At 42.5% G+C, this 27,020-nt stretch overlaps 1 protein-coding gene across 3 annotated transcripts in view; it reads left to right on the top strand.

The window, feature by feature from the left end:
- The window catches only part of MKLN1 (muskelin 1), a 180,155-nt gene that overhangs the window by 19,370 nt on the left and 133,765 nt on the right, over positions 1-27,020 (top strand). For 2 of the 3 annotated variants that reach the window (XM_034764320.1, XM_034764329.1), the window contains exon 1: positions 25,581-25,694. Coding sequence is in view for 1 of the 3 variants with exons in the window: in XM_034764311.1 (XP_034620202.1) it covers positions 4,575-4,644; positions 25,552-25,694 (213 nt within the window). In the remaining 2 variants the exon portion in view is untranslated. Of the gene's footprint in view, positions 1-4,574; positions 4,645-25,551; positions 25,695-27,020 lie in introns of those variants that run through there. The other variant, XM_034764311.1, reaches the window with a different exon arrangement.

Below are 27,020 nucleotides of genomic sequence, written 5' to 3'. Positions count from 1 at the left end.
ACACATTCCCTTACTTCATTTTATTTTTTGGCAGAAACAATTTTATTTTCTCGCGACTTATTACAAATTCAGGGAAACAACCCTTAAATCAGTGATCAGGAGGTGGAGAGATACTATATAAAAATGGGCCAAAACATTAAATGTGGACATTGAAACTTAAAAATATGGCTTGCTATGCAGAATAATCAGGACTGACACAGGATTTATTGATTTTTGTCCAATCATGTGACAGGCCTTTAGGTAGTTCTAATGATCCTGGAAGTTTACTAAGTGCTGTTTAAAATCAAATAGCCTGTTTCCTGAGTGAGTAGGCGTTCTTTGTCCAACGTATAGATCGCTGTTTGCCAGTAGTGGTTTACTTACTGCTCTATAAAAAAGGCCTTTGGGTAATAGTTAATCCTAGTTCATTTACTAAAAGAAATATACCAAATGTTTTAAAAAAAAAAATGAATTATTGCACCACTAGATGATTGCAGGAATTAATCATCCTTCAGTTCTTGTTATCCTTCTATATCATTTTAGACAGCATATAAAAGTTATCCTTCTGACAGATGAGATACAAGAATGTTGCTTTTTTCTTGTGATTTTTACTCCTTTTTGAAACTATTTAGGAAGTTTTAACAGCCTTACAAATCTTTGCTATGTGAATATCAAACAAAATGATAATCATTATGACTGAAATTTTTTTTTTTGAGAAACATTATGCAATAATATCAAATCTCCCTTTAACAGGATGTTACCACATTACAGAGAGAGCATCTTTACCCCAACCAGGAGATGTTGTTTCTGGTGATTTTTATTAAATTGAGTGAAACTACTGACTCTGCTCATCGGAGTGCTGTTCTCTTGCAGGAGAATAGACTTTGAGTAGTGAATAAGTGGTAAATAAATACTGAAGTACTTTTTTGTCCTCTCTCTAATTTGCTGGGTACATAATTGATAACTTTTCCATAACCACCTCCTATGTTTTTTTGGGAACCGTTCTGCTGTTTTTGGACTTTTTTTCCCCCCTTTTCATTGAGATGCTATTAGTAGTCTCATGGTTATTAGCGGATGAGAGGAGATTAAGCCTTATATATATTTTGTATGTGATCATTTCTGCTAGGAAGCCCCAGGAAGATTATCACAGGATCATTTAATAATCCATCAATTTGTAATATTTGGTTATGAATTGCATTCCAATACATTCTGACTGGAGATGTCTGCCATATATGCATACAATCTTTTTACCACAATTTCTCCAACATTTTATCCCCTTTCAGTCTTTATATATTTTACATGACACCCTAAGGTACCATTCAAATAGTATCGTAAAGAAACTTTATCATGTTGCGGACTTAGGTTGGCGTCCTCTTTTCCAGATGGAATCCCATACCTGTGAGGTAATGTCTGTCCAAATTCTTTTCCCACAGTGTCCTATATGGATATTTCTTCTTTTGGGTAGGTGTCTGCAATGATTGATCAGTGTTTCCCAAACTTGGGATGCCGCTTGTGTAAGGAAAACCCCTGGTGGGCCGGGCCGGTTTGTTTACCTGCCCCATCCGCAGGTCTGGCCGATCGCGGCTCCCACTGGCTGCGGTTCGCTGCTCCAGGCCAATGGGAGCTGCTGGAAGCAGCGAACCGTGGCCAGTTGGAGCTGCTATCGCCGGACCTTGGATGGGGCAGGTAAACAGGCCCGGCCTGCCAGGGGCTTTCCCTACACAAGCGGTGTCCCAAGTTTGGGAAACACTGATAGAGTTACGATCTATGTTTCCTAATGGATCGGAAACCATTGCTTGTACTAAAGTTAGTTTTCTGTATGAAACAACTTATCTAGACAAGTTTTTGATTTCTAAATAAGATAAAATTCTTAGAACACCCTTCCAAGCATATGTATTTCCTGGCTCTCCCAATCTTTAAAACTCAATGGTTTGTGGTTTGAGTTCAAATCTGGATAATTTGCAAACGTTAAACATTGGTGAAGGGAAATTTTTTCTCTAGTTCTAGCCCAAATTGCAGCATAGCCTTTGCAGAGGGATAATTTATACCATTCTGGAGGATATAATTTTTTTTTTAATGTAACCCTGGTAACCTAGCAGTACATACACTGCCACAATTTTCTTGCTGAATAAAGATTAAGTGTTTGAGTGAATTAGAACAGGGGTTCTCAAACTTCATTGCACCATGACTCCCTTCTCATAACAAAAAATTACTACACAACCCCAGGAAGGAGTAACCGAAGCCTGAGCTCTGCCACCCTGGGCTGAAGCCCTTGGTCTTTGGCTCCGGGCAGTGGGGCTTGGGCTTGGGCTTCAGCCCCGGACTCCAGCAAGTCTAATGCCAGCACTGGCGACCACATTAAAATGGGGTCGCAACCCAGTTTGAGAACTGCTGGATTTGAGCACCCCTAAACCACTATTGTTTTGAGTTGTCTGGTTTGATATTTCTGCCTAATTGGAACAGCTAGTCCACCCTGTTAATGGTCTTTAATTATTTCATATAAATTCTAACGTTCTTTGCATTCCTGCTAGTTTTATCTGAAAGGATTATAGGAAGATTTTTGAAACAAGAAAGATCTCTCTGGCAAAAAAATCATTTTGACTGATTTTTCTACCTAACCATGAAACTGTATAATTTTCTCTGCACTCTTTTTTTCTTTTTTTTTTTTTTCATTTGCTAAAGTAGTGATTTTGACATTGAAATTATACAGCTCTTTTGGTTTTGTTTTATATTTGAATCCCCAGGTATTTTATAGAACTTGTCCATTTGTACTGAAATGTTTTCTGGAGGGATGATTTTTTTTAGAACCTAGCGAATATAGAGCTAACCTTTCAGATTTGGCATAAATTACTTTAAAGCCAGGAATTTTTCATTTAGTTTATGTTCTGAAGACACAGTATTTTAAGCTAATTTCTGATGTGTCCCTGTAAGTTTTATCCCTGTGATGAATTCTTTGTTGCTTTTCCTGTGTGTAAAAGGCTCCACGGCCAGTGCGGAAAATAAAGGAAGCAATGGACATCTTTGCCTAGTTTCCACATGTAATTCAAACAGAAAATTTAACCCCATTGATTCACTTAACAGTTTTATAGCTGGTATAAAGAGAAGTTATCCATTTAAGGGACTGGGGGCCTGTGAATTTATGGGACAGGACTTCAAACAGAAAGTTTCACTTTATTCTATCAAAAGCTTTCTGTGCATCAGGTGATCCAAGAAATGGATCTCTTTTGGTGTGGCACCATGAAAGATTCCAAATACTCTGAGAATATTATATGACACTTGTCTATCAGTTAATCTGGTTTGATCTGAATTTATGTAAACTGAGAGCATGGACTGCATTTGGTTAGCTAGTATTTTTGCTAAATTGTTCATCATGATTGAGCAGTGACAAGGGCCTATAAAGAGCTGCATATGGTAAAGTCTTTTCCATCTTTAGAGAGAGCAGCAGTAGCTTCTTTCATGGAGTAAGTTCCTCCCTTAACAGAATGGCATTAAAGGTACCCCTCCCCAGACCTGTTGATTCCTCTTCAAATATCTTGTAAAAATTCTGCTGGGAAGCTATCAAGTTCTGAAGTTTTATCACTCTTCATACTTAACGATTGTTTATAAGAAGACTTCTGTTATTTCTTTATCTAAAGATTCTTTATCTGTTTTGTTTATCTTTGGCAAACCAGCTACTTACAGATGTTCTTGAATCACTTCATAGCTTGGAGTATGTGAAGTACATATGTCGAAGCTGATTCCCCACTCTGGCACTTTGAGTGCAGAAGGTGGGGCCCCCCCCAGGATTCTAAAAATTAATACTGGCCACTCCAGGCTGGTATTAAACTCCCAAAGATACAGCTTTTCTCTGACCTTGGATGGGTAGATCCTACCACCACCCAGGTGCAAAAAAATCCCTTTGGACCCAGGAAGGTGCACTTGGGAATTCTTCCCTGTGGGGTACCCTCAAGCCATTTTTCCACCCCCCCGGGAAGAGCCGGGAAAGAAAACAAAGGAATGCAGCTGTTGCCACCAGCTAATTAAACAACATATGCACAAAACTCTTAGGACACAAACCCCCACAATCCTGTTCTTAAAAAAGGTAAATTTGATTAAAAAACAAAAAGCAAATATATCTGGAATGTAGGCTGTTGCTAGATTTAAAAAAGAGCAAATATAATAATTAAGCATCAAGAATGGTTTTCCTGAGGTCCAGCTTAAAGGTTACAAGCAAAAGAAAAGCACCTGGGGTTAGCACAGATGATAAGAGATAAACCTAATCGCGTCTTCCTAGACATTCCCTGATCTACTTACATATCTGGGTTTTCAGATAAGTAGTTTCGAGGTATGATTTGATGATTTTTTTTTATACCTGGTTTAAAGCTTCTTACAGCATTGCTGCTCTATCTCTCTTCTCTCCGGAGAACAGACAGACAAAGGGAAAGTTTTCCCCCCCCCCATTTTAAAAAGTTCTAGCCTTCTCATTGGCTCTTTTGGACAGGTGCCCACTCCCTTCCTTTTACCTCTGGGCTTTTTTTAACCCTTTCCAGGTAAAACAAGTAGTTTTGGGTTTAAAAATTAGTATTGTAAACTTACATTTGTTTTTCATTTTTTAGGAATATTTTAGTGGACAAGCCTAATGATCAGTCTTCAAGGTGGTCTTCAGAAAGCAACTACCCTCCCCAGGTAAGCATTTTAATTCTACATTAGTACTCAGCCCTATTGTGGCTTCCAAAGGCCCAAATTTTAAATTGCAATTTATATTACATCTTGACTATTATTAATCTAAACAGCTGGGAGAACACTTCAACCTCTCTAACCTCTCAGTGACAGACTTGCAGGTGGCAATTTTGCAACAAAAAAACTTCAAAAACAGATTCCAAAGAGAGACAGCTGAACTTGAATTAATATGCAAGTTAGATACAATTAACGTGGGTGTGAACAGAGACTGGGAATGGTTGGGTCATTACACTAATTGAATCTATTTTCCCATGTTAAAATATCCTCACACCTTCTATGGGTCATCTCGATTATCACTTCAAAGGTTTTTTTTTTCTGTCTCCTGCTGATGATAGCTCATCTCAATCGATTGGCCTCTTACAGTTGGTATGGCTACTGTCACCTTTTCATGTTCTCTGTATGTATAAATATCTTCTTTCTGTGTGTTCCATTCTATGCATCCGATGAAGTGGGCTGTAGCCCACAAAAGCTTATGCTCACATAAATTTGTTAGCCTCTAAGGTGCCACAAGTGCTCTTGTTCTTTTTGCAGATACAGACTAACACGGCTGCTACTCCAAAACCTAAACAGCTGGGTTATTCATGCTGGTATTGACTGATGGATCTGAGTGATCTGATACCTAAAACGTTACCTCTCTTGCAGCTTTTCTGTCTCTGTTCTTGGCAGGAATATTTACATTTCCACTTATGGCATGTTTGCCTCCTTGATTTTTAAAGCAGTTTCCTTTTTGGGGAAGAATGTCATGTTACCACAAGTGAATTTTGGCAGGTATCTTTTTATTCTTCATTTCAAACTTCAAGAATAAAACTAAAAGTGATTCAAGTTCTGCTGTCATTGAACTAATGGTGGGAATCTGCCATGCAGGCCCCATCTCCTCAGCACCTTGAGGAGCTGTGATAGAGTTCCTGTGCTCACCAGTCTTGTTTCAATGAGAATATTCTGTCCTCTAGAACAGACCACATACTCTTCATGTTCATCACTTACACTGCCAGACTTCTAAATGTGGAAGCTGTTAGAAATAGTAAATCATATTTCCCCTTCTTTTGTCTGATTACTGTGTTAGAACGTGGTTCTGTTTGTTCACTTGTCTTAATGTCACAACTTTAGTGTCTAACTCATCTTTCTACCATGATATTTTGGTTTCTGGAACTTCTGAGAGAAGTAAAATCTGTTCATCCTACCACTTTTCTTTCAAAATATTTGTTTGGCTTTTTCTCCAATAAATGTAAGCTCTCCTGTTTAAGCAAATAGATTTGCATGTTTGCAAAATCTGCTATTCGGCTTACCTCTTAAACAATCTAGTAATATTGGTAGAGTGTGCTCCTTTTTATCAGTCTTCTGGGACCATTTTTAAGCTCACAAATTTTGTCCTACTTATATATAAGGCTAAGATTATGGCACAGAAGTCACAAAATCTGTGATTGTGAGACCTCAGTGACATTTTCTGCTTCCGTCCCAGGGCGGTGGGGCTGGAGCTGTTGGGCGGCAGAGATGCCCACCCAGAGTTTCTAGTCACTGTGGGAACAGCAGCGGTGGGTGCTGAACTCCACCCTCCACATTTTGCCACTGTTACTTTTAGTAAACAGTGACATGTCTATGACGTTTACTGAAAATAACTGACAAAATCTTAACCTTACTTCTATGACCTCATGGTGCTTTTGGCTGCATTTGTTTACTCTGAGTTTACATTTTTCCTGATCTAGGCAACAAGAGATTTTCTTTTTCCCCCAGGACCAGTACTATTCACAAACTTCCTTGTCACTTTTACTTCACTAGATCACAACTTCTCTTTTTTTTTTTTTTGTTTTGTTTTTGATTTGCTTTTAAATTAATTTATTTAGCATATAATGTACCTGCTGCCACACAAAAGAGATTTATGAATGTTCATAATGTGTAGCAATAGTAACCCTCCACTTACCCACCCAAGAAACATCAGAAAATTAATCAAAAGAGAAAATGCCGCAAGACTTAAACTGTGTGGGGCAAATGCTTGGCTGGAAAGATGAATGTTCTGTTTCAGTCTGAAGGCTAACAAACATGCACAGGTCTGACAATATTCTACAGCAATGAGATCATCCACTGTGAATATCTTGTCTCCAGCCCTCATGTTTACAAGTCTAGGGCCTTTCAGCAAAAGTATTTTCAATGATCTCCATTGGCACAAAAATTAATCTACAAGAAGTCTTCCCCCACCACAAAGTTTTGGAGTTCAGAAAACATTTCACAATGTGTGCAGTTGTCAAAAACTGTGATGAAGAGTGACTTTTTTTGGATCCTGATGATCAAGGTTTCTGTTCAGGGATTGCTATTTAGGTACACACATAGCCACATCACTGTAGTATGAGCACCTGTTCTGGTTTTGGGAACATTATTTTTTACCTATTTGGTTGTTATCTCTGTGTTGTCTTCTGACTTCACAAAGCCAGAGATTTCAAGGAAAACCAAATAATGCATATTTCACATACCAACTTCCTCTGATCCCCAGGGCTAGTACATCTGCTCAGTCAGTTTAAAATTACTTGTTTTTTATCTTGTACAGCACAAATGTGTTGGTTTGTAGATGTAGAAAAAAATGTTGTTCCCCACTTCCAAGCAATCTTAGTCCATCCTAGAATGGTTACAGGGTAATGAGTATTGAGATTGAAAAATAACTTTCTTGAGAGCAAATCTTCTGCTTTCTCCTTCCTTACAGCTTCTGTGGCAGCATGTTCTTACTTTGTAGTATCAATTAGTAAGGAAATGTCATGTGGTATATTCAGAGCATTCAGCCTCACTTCCTTTCCTAGATTGTTTGGCAAGAATCTAGTTCTCTGCAACTGGAGACTCGTGTGTCTATCATGGGTTCGGGTCAAAAATTGTTTGTTTGAAATTAAGCTCCTTTCCCTTAGGTGTTTTTTCCCTTTGATTTTACAGCTTAGATTGTTCAGAGTTCTTGACTGACTTAAGTCACCTTCATTCTCATTGTGAAGGGTAATTAGAAGTTTACTCTCACTCCTATGTTCAGAACTGACATCAGTAAATAGAACATTTAGCCTTCTAATGTTTTTGAGAGACTTCATAACTGTCACTTAAAAAACCCCACTGAGAAATAATAATCTAACCATAGGGTCAAATTGGAACCCAGCTGAGTAAGAACCATTTCTTAAGCTTAATATGGATACTAAGAATGTAGGAACGTTTTCCTTTATGCCTAATAGTTCTCAAAGAGGCGGCCTTTCTAACAGGTAGTAAAAAGGGATCGCTGGTTTGGGGAAGGGATAGCCTACAGCAGGGGTGGGCAAACTTTTTGGCCCGAGGGCCACATCTGGGTATAGAAATTGTATGGGGGGCCATGAATGCTCACGAAACTGGGAGTTGCGGTGTGGAAGGGGGTGAGGGCTCCAGCTTGGTGTGCAGGCTCTGGGGGGGGCCAGAAATGAAGATTTCAGGATGCAGGCTGGGGCAGGATGTTGGGGGTGTGTGTGTGTGTGTGTGTGTGTGTGTGTGTGAGAGAGGCTCTGACTGGGGGTGCAGGCTCTGGGGTGGGGATAAGGGGTTAGAGGTGCAGGAGGGTCCTCTGGGCTGGGACTGAGGGTGGGAGGAGGATCAGGGCAAGGGCAGGGGGGTTGGGGCACGGGAGAGGGGCAGAGGTGTAGGCTCCAGGCAGCACTTACCTCAAGCAGCTCCTGGAAGCAGCAGCATGTCCCCCCTAAGTCTCCTACGTTGAGGCACGGCCAGGCAGCTCTGCACGCTGCCCCGTCCTCAGGTGCCACTCCTGCAGCTCCCATTGGCCGTGGTTCCCGGCCAATGGGAGCTGGGGGGATGGTGCTTGGGGCAGGGGCAGGGTGTGGGGGCTCCCTGGTTGCCCCTACATGTAGGAGCCAGAGAGGGGGACATGCTGCTGTTTCCAGGAGCCACACAGAGTGTGGCAAGCCCCCAACCCCACTCCCCGGCTGGAGCACTGGAGCGGGGCAAGCCCTGGACCCCACTCCCTGGCAGGAGCTCGAGGGCCAAATTAAAACATCTGAAGAGTCAGATATGGCTCCTGGGCCATAGTTTCCCCACCCCGGTCTACAGTGAGCTTTTTTTTTTTTTTTCTTTCTTTGACACATTTTGCCTTCATTTGTTAAGCTCTGTCAAAACAGTGGATTAGTTAGAAATGAGCTTGATTTTTCTTATAACTTCAGCTAATAAGTCAATTTAAAATATTTTTCTCTTGGCTATAGTTTTTATTCAGGCCTCCTAATAAGATCAGGATGCCCCTTATGTATAGACGTCCCTCTGTGCAAGGCTTGAGGAGGGTTGGTGTGTGTGTGTGTGAGAAAGATTGGGATGGTTTGGCACTGGGAAAACTTAGTTTTGTTCCACTCTGCTGTTTGTCTTAGCAGACAACCTATGAATCTCTCGATATGCCTGTAGTGAAATAAATTTTGGCATCAGAATTCTGTTTGTTGATAGGCTGAATTCCATGGGACTCTCAAGGCTTGCGGCCGATATATTATCAGTGTGAAATGGTGGATCTGAGTCCCAAGCCCAGTTTTCAGAAAATTAAATACTTTCTTGTGTAGAGTCTAAAGCAAGAAAATTCCTGTGGACAAACACAATCTAGTAAAGTAAATTTTCTGTAGCGTAAAAACTTGTTTTGATAGCCATAGGATATTGAAACATGTACAATTTTGCTGCTCAAGAAATTAATTGTAACTAGCATAAGTTTTCATTGGCATTGCTCATCCATGTTTAGCGTTAAAAGTGAGGTATGAGGAAATAAAGCCCTATCATTTCATTCAACTTGGTGAACCATGAAGCTTTATAATTCTGGGGTCAGAATGTTAAAGGCTAATCAATTGTGTGCATGTACGAGAGTTGTGTGGTGGAGATCGCAAGTATCAGTATTATTTTGGGGTGTTCTTTTTGTAAAGCTTTGGTTCACTTCCAAGGAAACAAACGTGCATTATATGATATTACATATAAAACTGTTAAAAATATCAGTGTTGAAAAGTCAAGCACGCAGAAGTTAGAAAAAGCTATAATTAAGGTTGCCTGTACAACCTTAACTCAGCCCTTTTTGTACATTATGATGGCTTTAATTACATGATCACACAGTATTTTTCTATAGGACAACTGCTTCATTCAGTGCATAGAATGGCCAGTACTCATTTTAATGAGCAGCTTTTCAATACTGTAACGCCTCACTTAACATTGTAGTTATGTTCCTGAAAAATGCGACTTTAAGTGAAACGATGTTAAGTGAATCCAGTTTCCCCATAAGAATGAATGTAAATGGCGGGGTTAGGTTGGTTAGATATTTTTTTTCCATACAGTACAGTACTATAGTTGGGAGGTGCCCCCACCTTACCTCACACAGGCACAGCCCACTGGCATTGGAGACAATGAGGTAGACAAGGAGGCTGAAGGTGCTGTAGGGCTAGGAGAAGCATGTTGCTCAGCAGCAGCGGCAGCTTCCCCTACTCTGCAAGCACCAGGGGCGGGGGACTCAATCCTCAGCCCGCCCAGACCACCCTTTCCCCAAGCCCTCACCCTTAACCTGCCTCTTCTTTCCCCACCCCCCCGTTACTCCGCATGCGGTGTCCTTTCTCCTCCCCCCTCCCTCCTGTCTCCCGAACGTCACAAGCCAGCTGATTGCCGCGGGCAGGAGGGACGGGGGAGGAGCGAGGACTTGGCGCGCAGGCTCCCCCCGCCTCCTGCCCGGGCAATCAGCTAGCTTGCAGCGTTCGGGAGGGAGGGGGAGCCTGTGTGCCAAGTCCTCGCTCCTCCTCTCTCCCTCCTGAACGCTGCAAGCCAGCTGATTGCTGCGGGCAGGAGGCGGGGGGAGGAGAGGGAAGGTGCTGATCCGCGGGGTCTGCCAGTGGGTGGGATGTGCTTTGAGGGGGAGGTGGGGGCATAGAGGAGCTGATGGGAGGGGGCTGCCAGCTGTGGACCAAGCAGGCAGCCAAACGGCATTCTAGCGAAGCATTGCACAACTTTAAATAGAGCATGTTCCCTAAGTGATCAGGGACGTAAGATCGAAACAACATTACGCGAGAGGACGTTAAGTGGGGAGTTACTGTATTTAGTTTCCTCCTCATTGTTCAGTATGTAGTCCCAGCCCTTATTTATTACACACTATTCAAACCTTGCTCTGAAGACAGCATTATTAATTTCCTCGTGGGCTTCTCTGACACTTATCACTATAGTAGCTGAGTGTTTCACAAATGTTAATGAATTTATAGTCACAGCACGCCTGGTGGAGGAGTTGAGTTACTGATACCTCTGCCTATCAAGTTGACAATTATTCTCATATTTTTCTTGACCTTCCTCATCTATTTGTTTGTACCAATCTGTTGTCTCTTATCTTATACTTAGATTATAACCTTTTGGGGGCAGGGGCCATCCTTTTGTTCGTTCTTTATACAGCGCTTAGCACAATGGGGTCCTGGTCCATTTTACAGGTGGGAACTGAAAAATTAAGGTTAGAAGCATCCACTAATTTAGGATGCCCAATTTGAAGCACGTAGGCCTTGATTTTTTTTTTTTTTTTTTTTTTAAGAGTACTTAACATTATAGATCACTTTTATGGTCAAAGCACAACTTCCATTGACGTTAATCCAGGGTGGATTTGATTTAAATCAAATTGATTTAAATAGCTAGTCAGGAAGACTCAATTTAATCATGGTTTTCTATATAAAAGTGCATTATTGTTAGTTGTTACAACCTTAATACATATTCTTCACAACTCAAAGATAGATGTAGGTTTCATTTTTAAAAGGTACACACTATACACTTTTAAACATTGATTTATTTTGAAAACTTCAGATTAGTTTTACAGCTATATCAGAACATGGATGATTGTTTAGTTATTTCATTTACCAAAGGTAAATGAAGCAGCTATTTATGAAGTCATTGGGAGGGGAGCTATCTCCAATTCAACAGGTTAATCATTAATATTTGGAGGATTTTCTTGCCATGCTATATTAGGAAGAGAACATCACCAGACAGACATTTAAATTGTTTTATTTAACTAAAACAACAACGTTAAATATTCTGGATTTTTTTCTTCAACAGCAAAAATAATATTTTAATGAAACAAGCATATGTACCTCGCTTCTCGCATTTATCGCCAGACTTTTTCTCCTTGTCCAGATCTATTTTGCCCCTAACAATCTTCTATTCATTGAACTTTTTGAAATTTTGCACTTTTAGAGAGAGGTAAGAGAGTGACTCTGTGTACACAAATTTTCAGAGGGACAATAGAGTTGAGGTCTGTTATTTCTCACCTCTATATATTTATTTATTTATTTATTTAAAACATTTTTTTCTGTTAACAAGCATGTTACCTCTGGAGACACAAATCTACAGTTTGAGAACTGCAAAACTAAGCATCTCTGATGGGATCTTCTAGACTGAGCACTGAGTCCCATTGGGTAGATAGAAAGACTAACCTAAATCTATACAGAAGCCTGTGGAACCCCATAAGATTGGGTCCCTAATCCATGAACTATTTGAACTCCTTTACAAAACTTTTCTTTAACATTACATGAATATATTGTCTCATGCTATAGAATTAGAATGTATAGTCCTTATTCCATGATGAGATATCTTTGAGCTATAATGTATCTTAATTAAAAATATCTTTAGATAGGTTTTTTCCTCTAAAAGCATTTTATCCAAAAAATTGATTTAAATAAAAATCAGATTTTTTTTAAAAATCATTGATTTTTTTTTTTTTTATCCACCCTGCTTTAATCACAACCGTGAGTGCTCATCACTTCTGCATATCAGACCCCAGGTGTCAAGTTGGGCATCCAGAAAATGAGACACGCAATTAATGACCACTTGTGGAAAGTTGGGTTGAAGTGACTTGCATAGCACCACATAGGAACTCTCTGGCAGAGGTAGGGATAGTATCCAGCTATCCAGGGCAGCATTTAAATGCCTTAGTGGTGAGGCTGTCCTTTCTCTTAATGCAGTCCCCTTACTGATTCACTACACACATTCCAACTTCTGTAACAAATGAATCACAGATCCTATATACAAGCCATCTTCACTACACAGCCCTGATTCATTCCCAGAGCAGGTCCATCCTGTGCATTGGTGAAGGCAGGACTCCTGTGCAGGGAAAAATAGCATGTGATCTTGTAATGAGACTGTCATAATGCATGTGCACAAAGAGGTTGAATTAAGGTTGCATAAGCATAGGCAACCTTAATTCCGACATTTTCTAAATTTTGGGTGCTTGATTTTGGAACTTTAATGTTCGTTTAACATATTTTTTTGAGAGTAATTTCCGAGATTTTTTTTTTTTTTAAACTGGTAAAACAAATTCCATCATATTGCCATCCATCTATCCATCAGCCCCACCCCACAGACCTGTGCCACTTGAACTAATGGAGTAACTGAGGGGCTGTGTGGACCAGCGTAGATGGGGATGGAATGCATTGCCAGGGGTTTCAGATTTTCTGACAGCAGAGGAATGGTGAAATTTGGGAATCTTGCATTCCATTCCAGGGCCGTGAGAAGAGTTTGCTCAAATGTGCACAGACTCTTCCACCTATTACCTCTGAGATGATCCTTTCTACCCTGTTTCCTATCCCATTCTCATTATCCTTATCTAGCCAGTCCCAGTCTCTACTCTTCAGGCTTCTGATTCATGTATCATTGTGCAGCAAGTTCAAGTCTTACCCCTCAGGACTCCGTGTCCCAGTGTTCTCATCACTGCCAGTCAGTCTTCTTGCCCAACCAGTTTCAGCTCCCTTTCTCCGTCTCTTCCTGTGTCACGTTCTCCTCTTCACCCAAAGACCTCATCCAATTTGTGTCTCTTGCCCATGTTCCCCATTCCCACTGGCTCACAGTCTTTCTTTTACTAGGCTCTTCATCTGATATGTGTATCCACCCAGGTCATTGCCCAGCCAGTCCCACTTCTCCCCCTGCACCCCAGCTTCTTATCAGATCCATTTCTCGTCATCTCCTTCTCCACTGCTCCGTTGGGTCCCCGTCTCTCCTCCTGGCTCGTAATCCGGTCTGTTCTACCCCCTTTCTTCGTGTGTAATCTCCAGTCCCAGTTTCTGTGCTCCTCACAAACATGCTTGTCCCAATCTACTCCCACTATAAATCTGACTTTTGTTCCCTCTGCATTTGAATCCAGCAGCTTACTACTTGGGGCCAGCAGGGTGGTCACTGAGAGCACAGGAAAGACTTGATGATTTTAGTTCATACCCTTGGATCTGGTATGACCTGCAGTTGCCTAGCAATTGCGGGGAGAGTGCTACTCAGGACAGACCGCATGTTAAGGAAATTTAGCTATTAAAATCAGAGTTCCTACTGAGCGGATTTTTACAGGGATGGCAAAAGGCACATCCTTGATTTAAAGACTACTGCCTGTCAAATTTAAATTCCCTGCTCCATAACATGGGGGCACCATAGGTTTTCAAAGAAAACCTTGTTTGAAAAATCCTAACAACTTATTTTTCACTAGCCTCATTCTCAGAAGTGGCCAAACAGTTTTGGTTGAAATTTTCTGAAGTATTCAACCTGAAACAGGCAGCTGGCATGGAAAACTTCAGCCGAGACAGTTAAAGTTCGACAAAGTTATAAGCAACTAAAAACAGAGTCTTCTCTAATGAAAGTGTTGGGCAGCTTTAACTGGGTGCCCACCAGCCCTGCCTATGATAAGCTGGGGAGAGGAAAATCCTAAATATATTTTATATCAATGCTTAAATATTACAGTAGTAAGGGGTACAGAAATAAGAAAAACAAGTGCATATAGATTGTGGAACAGAAACTGGGAGTGTAGTAGAAGTCTTACGGCCTGATTTTCAAAGGTGCTGAGCACAACAAGTCCTGTTGAAGTCTATGTAAACTGAGGGCTTAGCACCTTTGTCATTTAGGCTCCTTCCTGCATTCCTACAGTTTTGTGAGTAAATCATCTATTCTCCTAAAGCAGTCTAGAGTTCACACATATGGGGTTCATTTTATCTACCATTGAAATCCAACTATTTTTGAGCTGGAACACAGTTTTAACTGTATAGCAAAATGTCAAAATTGCTTAGGCCAGGAAATGAACTATGCTATACTCAACTAAAAAGTGAAAGTAAAGCTTCCCTTTCTGTGATATAAGTCCTACTGTTTTACCCTAATTATAGTTCAGACACCACTCAAATGTCATTTGATTGGTGCAGTGGGGTGTTTGTCAGGTTGTTCATTGAAAAAGAAATTGAAAGTGGAAGTCTAAAATCTCAACATACAACTGAAACATCTGACATCCTACCCCTTGGGTTATATTTAGTAAAGGGGTTTTCCAGCTATGTGGTTATGGTAGAGTTAAATGGCTCTTGTGGCCTTTAAGGCCATGAGTTGATTATGAATGAGTGCCAGCAAAAGGAAATACACTTCAGCTGTTCGTTAAACTGGATACTTTCTGGATCCACTCTTGAAATAGAATGACCCAGAAATTATATGTACAATGGTAAACCTGTGATGTAGTACTCTATTTAGGCAGAAGCTGGTATATTCTCGATTTTCATACTAGTTCTAGGTTTACAATGGAAATGTAATAAAATTGATAGCATTGGAGACCAGACTTTCATTTTATAAAAGAGAATCTTAGCTGTGGTTCCATTCTGATTTAGTACAATGTATGTACAACAATATGGATTCCTGTAGTTGATGACAGTTAATATATAAAAAAACAGGTTTTTAGATGTAATCCTTGTTATAAACATAAAGTAGGTCTTTAATGCAGTGAACTATGTCCACAGTCACTATGCCTGACTTAAATACAAAATCAACTTTTTTTTACTGTTTTTTATATACAGTACCTCATGTGTTAATGAAATACATTTACCTCCAGGGTGAAATCATGACAACTGCTTATTAATGAACTGAAATTGTTTGTTTAAAAACTAGCAGAGTATGTTGTGAATCAAATTGCAGGGATAATGTTGGGTAGATAAGACTTTAAATGTCTGATTCAGCCTATTGGCGCTGGAGAAATCACAGTTTGAGCTAATACAGAGCAGAAGTATTCTATCCTTATAAAAAAGAAAACGTCCTAAGCAGCAACTTCAATTTTGCCAAGTACATAAACAGTTGTCTGGTTCAAAAGATTTTTGTATCCCTGCAGAGTAAAGACTGATTTTGTTCTTCTGCCTAATCCCAAAAAATTACCTCTTGATTCTGCTCCTGCTGTGCAGATCATATCAGGGAGTGATTTAAAGTATATTGTTAAAACTTGTTCAACTGTATGTGGTAAACACACATGTAGATTCAACATGTGGCATGGGCCAGATGTTCAAAAGTGCTCAGTTCCCGCTATGACACATGGGGTCACATTTTTTTGATGCCTATGTGGTTGGGTAGCGGTTGCTAAGATAATACACCTCTACCCTGATATAATGCTGTCCTCGGGAGCCAAAAAATCTTACTGCATTATAGGTGAAAACACGTTATATCGAACTTGCTTTGATCCACCAGAGTCCGCAGCCCCGCCCCCCCCCGGAGTGCTGCTTTACCATGTTATATCCAAATTCGTGTTATATGGGGTCGCATTACATCGGGGTAGAGGTGTATGTATAACTTTGTTACACTCCCCTTTCCCCTGTACCTCAGTTTGCTTCTCTGCTGAAGCACAGGTTGAAGTTTCTGCGGTTTCAGGACTTCTCAGAAAAATTATTAAACAGAGTTAAACCTCAGAATTACAATGCAATCCCCTGAATGTTGGTGCTACTAGCAGTTGTCAGTCAGCCTCGGGGAGAGTACTATATGATTTTCTTAGTGAACAAACATTTAATGTAAACAAAAACATTTGGAATACTTTTGAATAACTGGTTTAATAAAAATGTTAGGGCACTGAATCTATTGGTGCTCTTTGTACAAACTCTCCCACTTTGTTACTTTACATATAATTCAGTGCAAAGTTTCAACAGAGCATATATACCCTTTTATACTTTCTGCTCTGATCTTCTCTCAGATTTTTTCAGTCTCTGTAGTATGGCATCAGAACCTTCTCAGCACAACAGTCAGGAGATCTTCACAATCAGCAGCAATTTCAGTCCCTGAGGTAATAGTCTGCGGTCTCCTCTTCCAACAAGATTAGGAATATGCAGCCTGTATCTAAAGTGGTAGAGGTATTGGAACGCAGCCTTCACAGCAGATGCATTTCTTGATCCTGTGTCAATCAGCCACTGAGTCAACAGGGCTGTCTCCCGCTCCTGTTTATAACTTTCACCCTGTGAGCTCTTTTTGGCTCTTTTCTCAGATGATGAATGTGTGGAACCTGCAAGACTACTCATTCTCAATTAAAACCTTCTGCATAGCTTCTAAAACAGCTAGTAAGTGTATCCGCTAACTACCACACCTCATTTCTAGATGTCTCTGCCCTTCCAACTAAGATGCCCTGCATATGTTGTGCAGAGAAAGGTTTTGACTAAAATCCATGTCTCCTCCCCACTGTTTCTCTCCCTTCCTTTGGACTAAAAATAATAAAAACTGCAGCATTTAATAAGCATGTAGACTACATGTGAGTTTGGCTCTTCTGAAAATCTGGCATTAATGTTTGCCAGAGGGTGTATCTGAGTAACCTAAGCATCTGATATGGAATTCTTAAATTCCTTGGAACCACAAGTTCAAATCTTGATAAGGTCAGTTCCAGTCCTTCAGCTTTCTGAGGTAAAACGGTGTAATATGTAAGTTTTTTATGGTATGAGATTTTTTGGAAAAGAACATAAGATCACATGGGATTTGTGCTAGTGTCCTAGGCCAAAAGTCCTCCATCTACTCCTTTGCTCTTCAGCATGCCACACACTAGTTCGCTCTGCTTGCTGACCAGTGTCCATTCCAGAAGAAGTTGGCGTTCAGTGCTGCTGAATTTATATGGTTTGTGAAGTTCTTTGGGATACTCTGATGAAAAGAAGCATGTAAACATAATAAATGTGCAGGTGGCTAGAGAGAGACTTAAGTTGAAATATGGCATTGAGCTCTGTGAGGCTTTGCAGAGAACTACTGGAAAAGCACCATGTCCTCACCTTGCATTGTAACTAGCTATTGGCAAAGTATTGGCATACCGCTTTTGTCCTAAATTGTGAATAAACTTTTAAGATTGAATTTCCTTGGTTTTGTGTCTTTCAATGCTATTATTTAACTAAAAAATAACTAACCAAATCATGTTTAAAGATTCCCTCATTTAGTATTAACCAGATGCTTTATAGTAATGTCTTTAGTGTGAATGCTGCTTCTTGTTGTGTTAGTAGTGTTGTGACACAGTGCATAGATATGGAAGTTTTTAAAAATACATAATCACTGCTATGATGTGTATTTAGGTTTGGCAGCATTCAATTGTATTTTTTATAATTACTGCGAAATTATGGGTTTAAAGCATTTTTCTTAATGTTAGCTATTTCATTTGTGGGAAATTATATTTGAGGTCAGACCATAATTGCTTAACGACAGCAGATGAAAGTCAAAAATTATTTTTATAACATTCAACACAAATTGTCAACATCATGTCAAAATATACAAAGTAAATATCCTTAAATCAAGCTCCGTTCCTTTCTTACTCTGCTTACCTGTAGACTTTGATTATTATTAATGGAAATTATTTCTTCATTTTGTCTAATTCTTTCTAGCCTGTGTGTTTTACAGTAAGACTTAGAGGCGCCCATTGAAATCATGATCCCATTGAGCTAGGTGCAGTATAAACACTTAGTGAGGGCCTGTTCCTGTCCTCAAGAACTTAGTCTAAATTTACAATTTTACTGCCCTGTACAACAGGTACAATGTGCTGTTGGTCTCAGTCCAGTTTCTAGGAACAGTTAGAGGTGACTGTACGATGGAGTCACAGGAGAAAGACCAAGGTCTGTCTATCTGACTGGTTGTGGGAAAACAAATTCCTCCATCACCCTGGACGTTGTAATTCTAGGTCAAGTTTGAGGTATGGTGGCAGGGCAGTTTCAACAAAGTTTGCATGGCTGCTTTCTGTGCTATACCTGCTTTGTGGATAGATACGACTTCAGTCTCTAATCTGGGATCTTTGAAAGCAGTCACTTGTATTTAAATTCTATGGAGTCTGTCACTTACTATCAAAATAGTTAAACTTAAAATGCTAGTCCATGTTTGAATCTGCTGCACCATTTTATGGTTGGACTAGGCCCCCCCATGTAGTTTGCAGTGGAAAGGTTTCTAGAATATTGTACGTCTGTTCAGACAGTAGCTTCTATTGAGGCTTTGTGACAAAATCAAGGGGAAGGTAGTGCATGTGGAGTTTATTGGTTGTACATTTTTTCAACCTCTTCTCACTTGTTCTATTGTGTGGGTGTGACAATCCTATTGTAGATCTCCCTGTCGTGAACTTAGGGAGCAGAACAAGATCTGCTATTCCGAAGTAAATTCTAGATTGTTCTGCTTCTGTTGGTGGGAAAAAACCCTTCTTTTGATTCTCAGAGAGAGAGAAGGGAGTTTTTTTACTCTCAGCTATGCAAAATTAAAACGTCTTGGTTCCTGGTGTCCAACCAGACTATTCAGTAGGAACATCTCCCTTCAGAGGCACTTAAGAAGTGTAGGATTCTTTCCCTCAGGCAGTGCTGGTTAAGGTGACCGATCAGGCCAGAAAATGGGAATTATGCCAACCCTTCAGCGCACAGGGGACAGCTGAAAGGAGAGCCTCATGAGCCAAACCCTTCTGATCAGTTTCTTTATGGACCAGGAGAGGCTCCCTATAACACATGAAATGGCCAAATATCATTTGATATGCTTTATAGGCAGTTGGTTCACCTATTACCGATGAGCCAAGCTTTTAGTGGCTCACTTTACTCTCTGGGACCAGGTAGTCTCAGAACTGACATAGTTAATGGAAGTTGTAGGTTAGCATCTAAGGCCTGGTCTACACTAGAAGTTTAGGTCACTTTTAGCAGCGTTAAATCGAATTAAGCCTGGACACGTACACACGACGAAGCCCTTTTTTTCGACTTAAAGGGCCCTTTAAACCGGTTTCTTTACTCCACCTCCGAGGGGATTAGCGCTGAAATTGGCCTTTCCGGGTCGGATTTGGGGTAGTGTGGATGGAATTCGACGGTATCGGCCTCCAGGAGCTAACCCAGAGGGCTTCATTGTGACCGCTCTGGACAGCACTCTCAACTCAGATGCACTGACCAGATAGACAGGAAAAGCCCCGCGAACTTTCGAATTTCATTTCCTGTTTGCCCAGCGTGGAGAGCACAGGTGACCACGCAGAGCTCATCAGCACAGGTAACCATGATGGAGTCCCAGGATCGCAAAAGAGCTCCAACATGGACCGAAGGGGAGGTACGGGATCTGCTCGCCATATGGGGAGACAAATCAGTGCTAGCTAAACTCTGTAGCAGTAAACAAAATGGCAAAATATTAGAAAAGGTCTCAAAGGTCATGAAGGACAGAGGCCATAACAAGGATGCACAGCAGTGCCACGTGAAAATTAAGGAGCTAAGGCAAGCCTACCACAAAGCCAGAGAGGCAAACGGAAGGTCCGGGGCAAAGCCGCAGACATGCGGCTTCTACGTGGAGCTGCATGCCGTGCTAGGGGGTGCAGCCACCACTACCCCAACTGTGTGCTTTGACTCCATCAATGGAGAATCATGCAACAGGGAAGTGGGTTTGGGATACGAGGAAGATAGCTCACAGCAAGGAAGCGGAGAAACTGGTTTCCCCAGCAGCCAGGATATGTTTATCACCCTGGACCTGGACCCCCGAACTCACCCAAGGCGGGCTCCCAGACCCTGAGGGCGCACAAGGGACCTCTGGTGAGTGTACCTTTGTAAATATTACACATGATTTAAAAGCAAGCGTGATTAATGATTAATTTGCCCTGGCAATCACAGCCAGTACAGTTACTGGAAAAGTGTATGGGGATGGAGCGGAAATCCTCCAGGGACATCTCCAGAAAGCTCTCCTTCATGTACTCCCAAAGCCTTTGCAAAAGGTTTCTGGGGAGGGCTGCCTTATCCCCTCCGCTATGGTAGGACACTTTACCACGCCAGGCCAGTAGCACGTAGTCTGGAATCATTGCATAACAAAGCATGGCAGCGTATGGTCCCGGTGTTTGCTGGCATGCAGACAACATCCATTCCTTATCTCTTTGTTATCCTTAGGAGAGTGATATCATTCATGGTCACCTGGTTGAAATGGGGTGATTTTATTAAGGGGACGCTCAGAGGTGCCCGTTCCTGCTCGGCTGAACAGAAATATTCCCCGCTGTTAGCCACGCGGTGGGGGGGAGAGGTGAAGTGATCATTCCAGAGAATTGGGTGTGTGTGGGGGGAGGGGGGTTAGTTAACCTGGAAACCGCAGCCCCTCCTTTTACTTTGCAAACCCATTTTAAATGGCCAACCCAACGGGTGCTTGGTATGGGAAATGAGGGTGCTGCTGTTTGAAACCATTCCCCCATGTTATGAAGGTTAAAAAAGCCAAAAGACTGTGGCTTACCATGGCTGCCTGCAAGCCGAATTCTGTTGCCTGGCACTGCGTGAGTGATCTCACACCAAACCGGCAGGCCCTCAATATAAGAGGAAAAGTGCGACCTTGTAACGAAAGCACATTGCTGTTCACATTACACAGCACAAATTTAACGTGAAAGAGTGTACCCATTGTTCTCTAAAATGTCGTTTTTTTTTTTTTAAACCACCTCTCCCTTCTCCACCACCAGCTGCAAATGTTTCTCCTTCGCAGAGACTAGTGAAGATTAGAAGGCAAAAATGGCAGACTCGGGATGATATGTTCTCGGAGCTCCAGATGTCCTCCCACGCTGACAGAGCACAGCAGAATGCGTGGAGGCAGTCAATGTCAGAGTGCAAAAAAGCACAATATGAACGAGAGGAGAGGTGGCGGGCTGAATCGCGGGCTGAAGAGGATAGGTGGCGTCAGATTGCTGACAGAAGGCAAGAGTTGATGCTCTGGCTGCTGGATCATCAAACTGATATGCTCCAGCGTATGGTTGAGCTGCAGGAAAGGCAGCAGGAGCAGAGACCGCCGCTAGAGCCCCTGTGTAACCAACAGCCCTCCTCCCCAAGTTCCATAGCCTCCTCACCCAGACGCCCAAGAACGCGGTGGGGGGGCCTCCAGCCACTGCACCCCAGATGATTGCCCAAGCATCGGAAAGCTGGCCTTCAATAAGAGTTAAAGTTTTAAACTGCAGTGTGTCCTTGTCCTTCCCTCCTCCTCCCCCACCCCTCCCGGGCTACCTTGGCAGTTATCCCCCTAGTTGTGTGATTGAATTAATAAAGAATGCATGAATGTGAAGTAACAATGACTTTATTGCCTCTGCAAGTGGTGCTCGAAGGGGGGACGGGAGGGTGGCTAGCTTACAGGGAAGCAGAGTGAACCGGGGGGTGGGGGAGGGAGGTTTCATCAAGAAGAAACAAACAAGTTTCACACCGTAGCCTGGCCAGTCACAAAAATGGTTTTCAAAGCTTCTCTGATGCGCACTGCGCCCTGCTGTACTCTTCTAACCGCCCTGGTGTCTGGCTGCACGTAATCAGCGGCCAGGCAATTTGCCTCAACCTCCCACCCTGTCATAAATGTCTCCTCCTTACTCTCACAGATATTGTGGAGCGCACAGGAAGCAGCCACAACAATGGGGATATTCTTTTCGCTGAGGTCTGAGCGAGTCAGTAAGCTGCGCCAGCGCGCTTTTAAACGTCCAAATGCACATTCCACCACCTTTCGGCACTTGCTCAGCCTGTAGTTGAACAGGTCCCGACTACTGTCCAGGCTGCCTGTGTACGGCTTCATGAGCCATGGCATTAAGGGGTAGGCTGGGTCCCCAAGGATCACGATAGGCATTTCAACATCCCCAACGGTTACTTTCTGGTCCGGGAAGAGAGTCCCTTCCTCCAGCTTTTGAAACAGACCAGAGTGCCTGAAGACGCGAGCATCATGTACCTTTCCCGGCCATCCCATCTTGATGTTGGTGAAACGTCCCTTGTGATCCTCCAGGGCTTGCAGCAGCATTGAAAAGTACCCCTTGCGGTTTATGTACTCGGTGGCTTGGTGCTCCGGTGCCAAGATAGGGATATGGGTGCCGTCTGTCGCCCCACCACAGTTGGGAATCCCATTGCAGCAAAGCCATCCACTATGGCCTGCACGTTTCCCAGAGTCACTACCCTTTATAGCAGCAGTTCTTTGATTGCCCTGGCAACTTGGATCACAGCAGCCCCCACAGTAGATTTGCCCACTCCAAATTGATTCCCGACTGACCGGTAGCTGTCTGGCGTTGCAAGCTTCCACAGAGCTATCGCCACTCGCTTCTCAACTGTGAGGGCTGCTCTCATCCTGGTATTCTGGCGCTTCAGGGCAGGGGAAAGCAAGTCACAAAGTTCCATGAAAGTGCCCTTACGCATGCGAAAGTTTCACAGCCACTGGGAATTGTCCCACACCTGCAACACAATGTGGTCCCACCAGTCTGTGCTTGTTTCCCGGGCCCAGAATCGGCGTTCCACGGCATGAACCTGCCCCAGTAACACCATGATTTGCACATTGCTGGGCCCTGTACTATGTGAGAGGCCTATGTCCATGTCAATTTCTTCATCACTCTTGTCGCCGCGCTGCAATCGCCTCCTCGCCTGGTTTTGCTTTGGCATGTCCTGGCTCTGCATATACTCCAGGACAATGCGCATGGTGTTCATAGTGCTCATAATTGCCGTGGTGATCTGAGCGGGCTCCATGATCCCAGTGCTATAGCGTCTGGGCTGAAAAAAGGCGTGAAACTATTGTCTGACTGAGGGAGGGAGGGGCGAGTGACGACATGGCTCACAGGGAATTAAAATCAACAAAGGTGGCTGTGCATCAGGGAGAAACACAAACAACTGTCACACAGAATGCCTCCCACCCCCCCCCACCCCAAGATTGAACTCAAAGCCCTGGGTTTAGTAGGCCGTTGATTTCACGGCGGTAGGGGGAAGCAAATGAATACAGAACAAATCTGGACCATCTATCTTTTACATCTTAGGCTGGCAGCAGACGGTGCAGCATGACTGATAGCCATCGGCATCTTCTGGGTGCTTGGCAGAAGATGCTGCATTACGATTGCTAGACATCATCGTCAAGATGGTGCAATAGGACTGCCAGCAGGACTGAGTCTCCAGGAGACGCAACACGTCTGCCCAGGTGCCTCTGACCGAACTTGCTGAGGAGTACGACGATGATGGGTACCAATCGTAATACACCATCTAGTGCCAAAAGGCAAGGAGCTGCTGCTGTGTAGCAATGCAGTACCACGTCTGCCGGCACCCAGATGACACATGGTGACGGTGAGCTGAGCAGGCTCCATGCTTGCCGTGGTATGTAGTCTGTGTAGTAAGTGAAGGCCCTGATAAAGGCCCAGTATGAGGCCTGAGGCCTGAACTAAAGTAATGGTCAAGACTTAGCTAACATAAAGTAAAGCTAAGCTGTGAGCCAGAGGCAGGCCCTGCTCACAGAAGCTGGCAAGGAAAGGGCTGATATTGCATAAATATATATTCACCTAGCAAAGTTAAAGTATAAACATGGTACCAAGGCATACCATACGGGAACATTCCACAGATAACATGGAACAGGCCGACCCATCCCAATGACAGGAGCAAAAGGGTAAAATGATGGATAGAGTTGTTTTGATCGAACCAACATGTACAAGGTGAGAGGCGGCACCTTACTACGTAGAGGGGTTGTACCTTGCTATGTAGAGGGGTTGCACCTCAATACGCCAGGAGTGATGTGTAACTTGTTTGTACCTGTGTATAAGAATGTATCCCTGGGGTGGTGTCTTTGTCCAGCCACGGGGGCAGTGGAAAGTCCCGCCACTGAGCCGGGTCCTGGCCAAGAGGCACTTTCTCGTAGTATGCCCGGTAGACTAAGTAATCTACGGGGAACTGCCATTGTGTCCGAAATCGCAATAAACCTAGTCGAAGTAACTTTGCATCTTACTAGACTCTGTGGTTATTGGGGGTTCTTGTCGAGTCTGCTGTGTCAGCTGTCTGCGCAGAGCTGAGACAGCACACGGAGGGAACACACGCACGCAGCCGAGTAATATTAACACAAGAGCAAGTAGAGCACCATACCGGTCGCATCTCACAACAGTCTGCACAGGTAACCCAGGAAAAAAGGCACGAAACGATTGTCTGCCGTTGCTCTTACGGTGGGGGTGGGGTGGGGCGGGGAGCTGATGACATGTACCCAGAATCCCCCGCAACACTGTTTTTGCCTCATTATGCTTTGGGATCTCAACCCAGAATTCCAATGGGCGGCGGAGACTGCAGGAACTGTGGGATAGCTACCCACAGTGCAACGCTCCAGAAGTTGACGCTAGCCTCGGTACTGTGGATGCGGTCCGCCGACTTAATGCACTTAGAGCATTTTATGTGGGGACACACACAATCGACTGTATAAAAATGATTTCTATAAAACCGGCTTCTATAAATTCGACCTAATTTCGTAATGTAGACATACCCTAAGAGAGATTGAATCAACAGAATGCACTCCAGAGTTAAACTTCAGTTCAAGCATTAGTGCATAGCTAAGTCACAGTTATCCAGAGCCTGGCCATACCTTGCAATGTCTTCTGAAGTCTGTCTTCCAACTCCCAGAAGGAATACATGAGGTCTCGAAGAGCATATGGGGTCTGACTTATTTTCTGGTTGTGTAGATTTCTTTTAAAGCAGTACTTCCTAATATGCAGCCCTCATCTTCCATTGTTTAATCTCATTCACAGGCAGGGACCATATAATTTGGAGTACCAACATTAATCGTTGTCCTTCAGCCTTGGTGTTACCTATGAAAATGTGAAGGCTGTAATTTTCCTCCTTCGAGGCGCGCACACTGCAGCATTTATTTTTGTGTTCAAAATTCATTCTCCTTTTTTTCCCCCTCTTTCCACAGTATTTGATTCTGAAACTCGAAAGACCTGCCATAGTCCAAAGTATCACCTTTGGCAAATATGAGAAGACTCATGTCTGCAATTTAAAGAAGTTTAAAGTCTTTGGTGGGATGAATGAAGAAAACATGACAGACCTATTATCCAGGTAAGAGATGATTTCAACAACTTGTAAATCATTCTAAATCAAAGGCTGGACTACAGTGTTCTTTCCTCCCCTCTTTTCTCCCAAATGGCACTTGGTTAATAAGTGCAAAAAGGCTGCTAGTGTAAGCCTGCTATTGGCTCCTGTGGTCCTATGTACAGCCCCATGGCAGATAACTAATGTGATATGGTCAGGCCAGGGAGCATATATGTCAAAATTTAGCTCTGGGAAACCTTCCCTACCTTGTTCTAACCACAGAGGATTTGTGGAGGGTGAACTCCTGGAGGTTTTGAAGAGCCAGGGTGCAATGCTTGTGGGCTGAGATTCCTTTCTTCTGCATACCTGAGACTCGCACCTAAATTTGAGCTACAGTTGTGGAAAACTTTTAATAGCTCTTTAGGAGTTGTGTAGTAAGTGTTCTCAATTGCATATGTATAGAATCTCATAACAGTACAGGTCTGAACTACTTAGCTGCTTTACCTTCATATTGATTGATCTGTCAAAGGGCAGAGTACAAAACTAATTTCTTTGTCTTAAAATCACTTTATTTGGTAGTCCAGTGCTAGGTATTTTATGGAAGGCAGCCTATTACCAGTTTTAGACTTATCATAGGTCTTAGAATAATTATTAATGTAAATTTGAGAAGCCCACCTAGCTAGTCTCCTGCCTCCCAAGTGAAAGGGACAGATAATGTTTAGATCACTCACTGTACTTCAGATGCAGAGGAGCCATACAGCAAGAGCCAATGTTAATTGGAGGCCAGCAACAGGAAAGCCCAGTTATAGGGAGTGTGTTGCTAGTTTGTTGAAGTAGTCAGTACTCGGCAGCTCTTTCTTGATCAAAGAATCAGACTTGTGCTGCCTTACCAAGGGAAACCATGCGGCATGAAGAACCTAGCATAGATATCCTGCAGGATCATGTTGTAGGATTTCAAAAGCATCTTCAAATTTGAGCTACCCCAATTTAGTAATTTTAAATTGCTATTGCTTAGTGCTTGAATTGTGGGGCAACTTGATGGGAAGAGGGAAGGTTTGAAATAGCATGCTAGTAGTTTGCTGGTATAGTTGAGCAGTCTTTGTGTCATTTGACTTCTCAGTTTGTCGGGAATTATTGCTTCCAGTATCATTTTTGATAAAACTGGACTTTAGTATAGTTAAATTTTATTATGAATCTCGATACCTTGCACTTTATGTAGTACTTTTTCATCTGGAAATCACAGAGCACTTTTTAATCAATTAATTTTCATCATGCTCCTGTGAGGTAGGCAAGTATTATCTATGGCTTACAAATGGGAAAGCTGAGTTGCAGAGAAGTGACTTGCCTAAAGTT

The sequence above is a fragment of the Trachemys scripta genome, chromosome 1 (assembly GCF_013100865.1).
Source record: "Trachemys scripta elegans isolate TJP31775 chromosome 1, CAS_Tse_1.0, whole genome shotgun sequence".
Classification (NCBI taxonomy): Eukaryota; Metazoa; Chordata; order Testudines; family Emydidae; genus Trachemys; species Trachemys scripta.
This window is presented reverse-complemented; position numbering and strand designations above follow the sequence as displayed.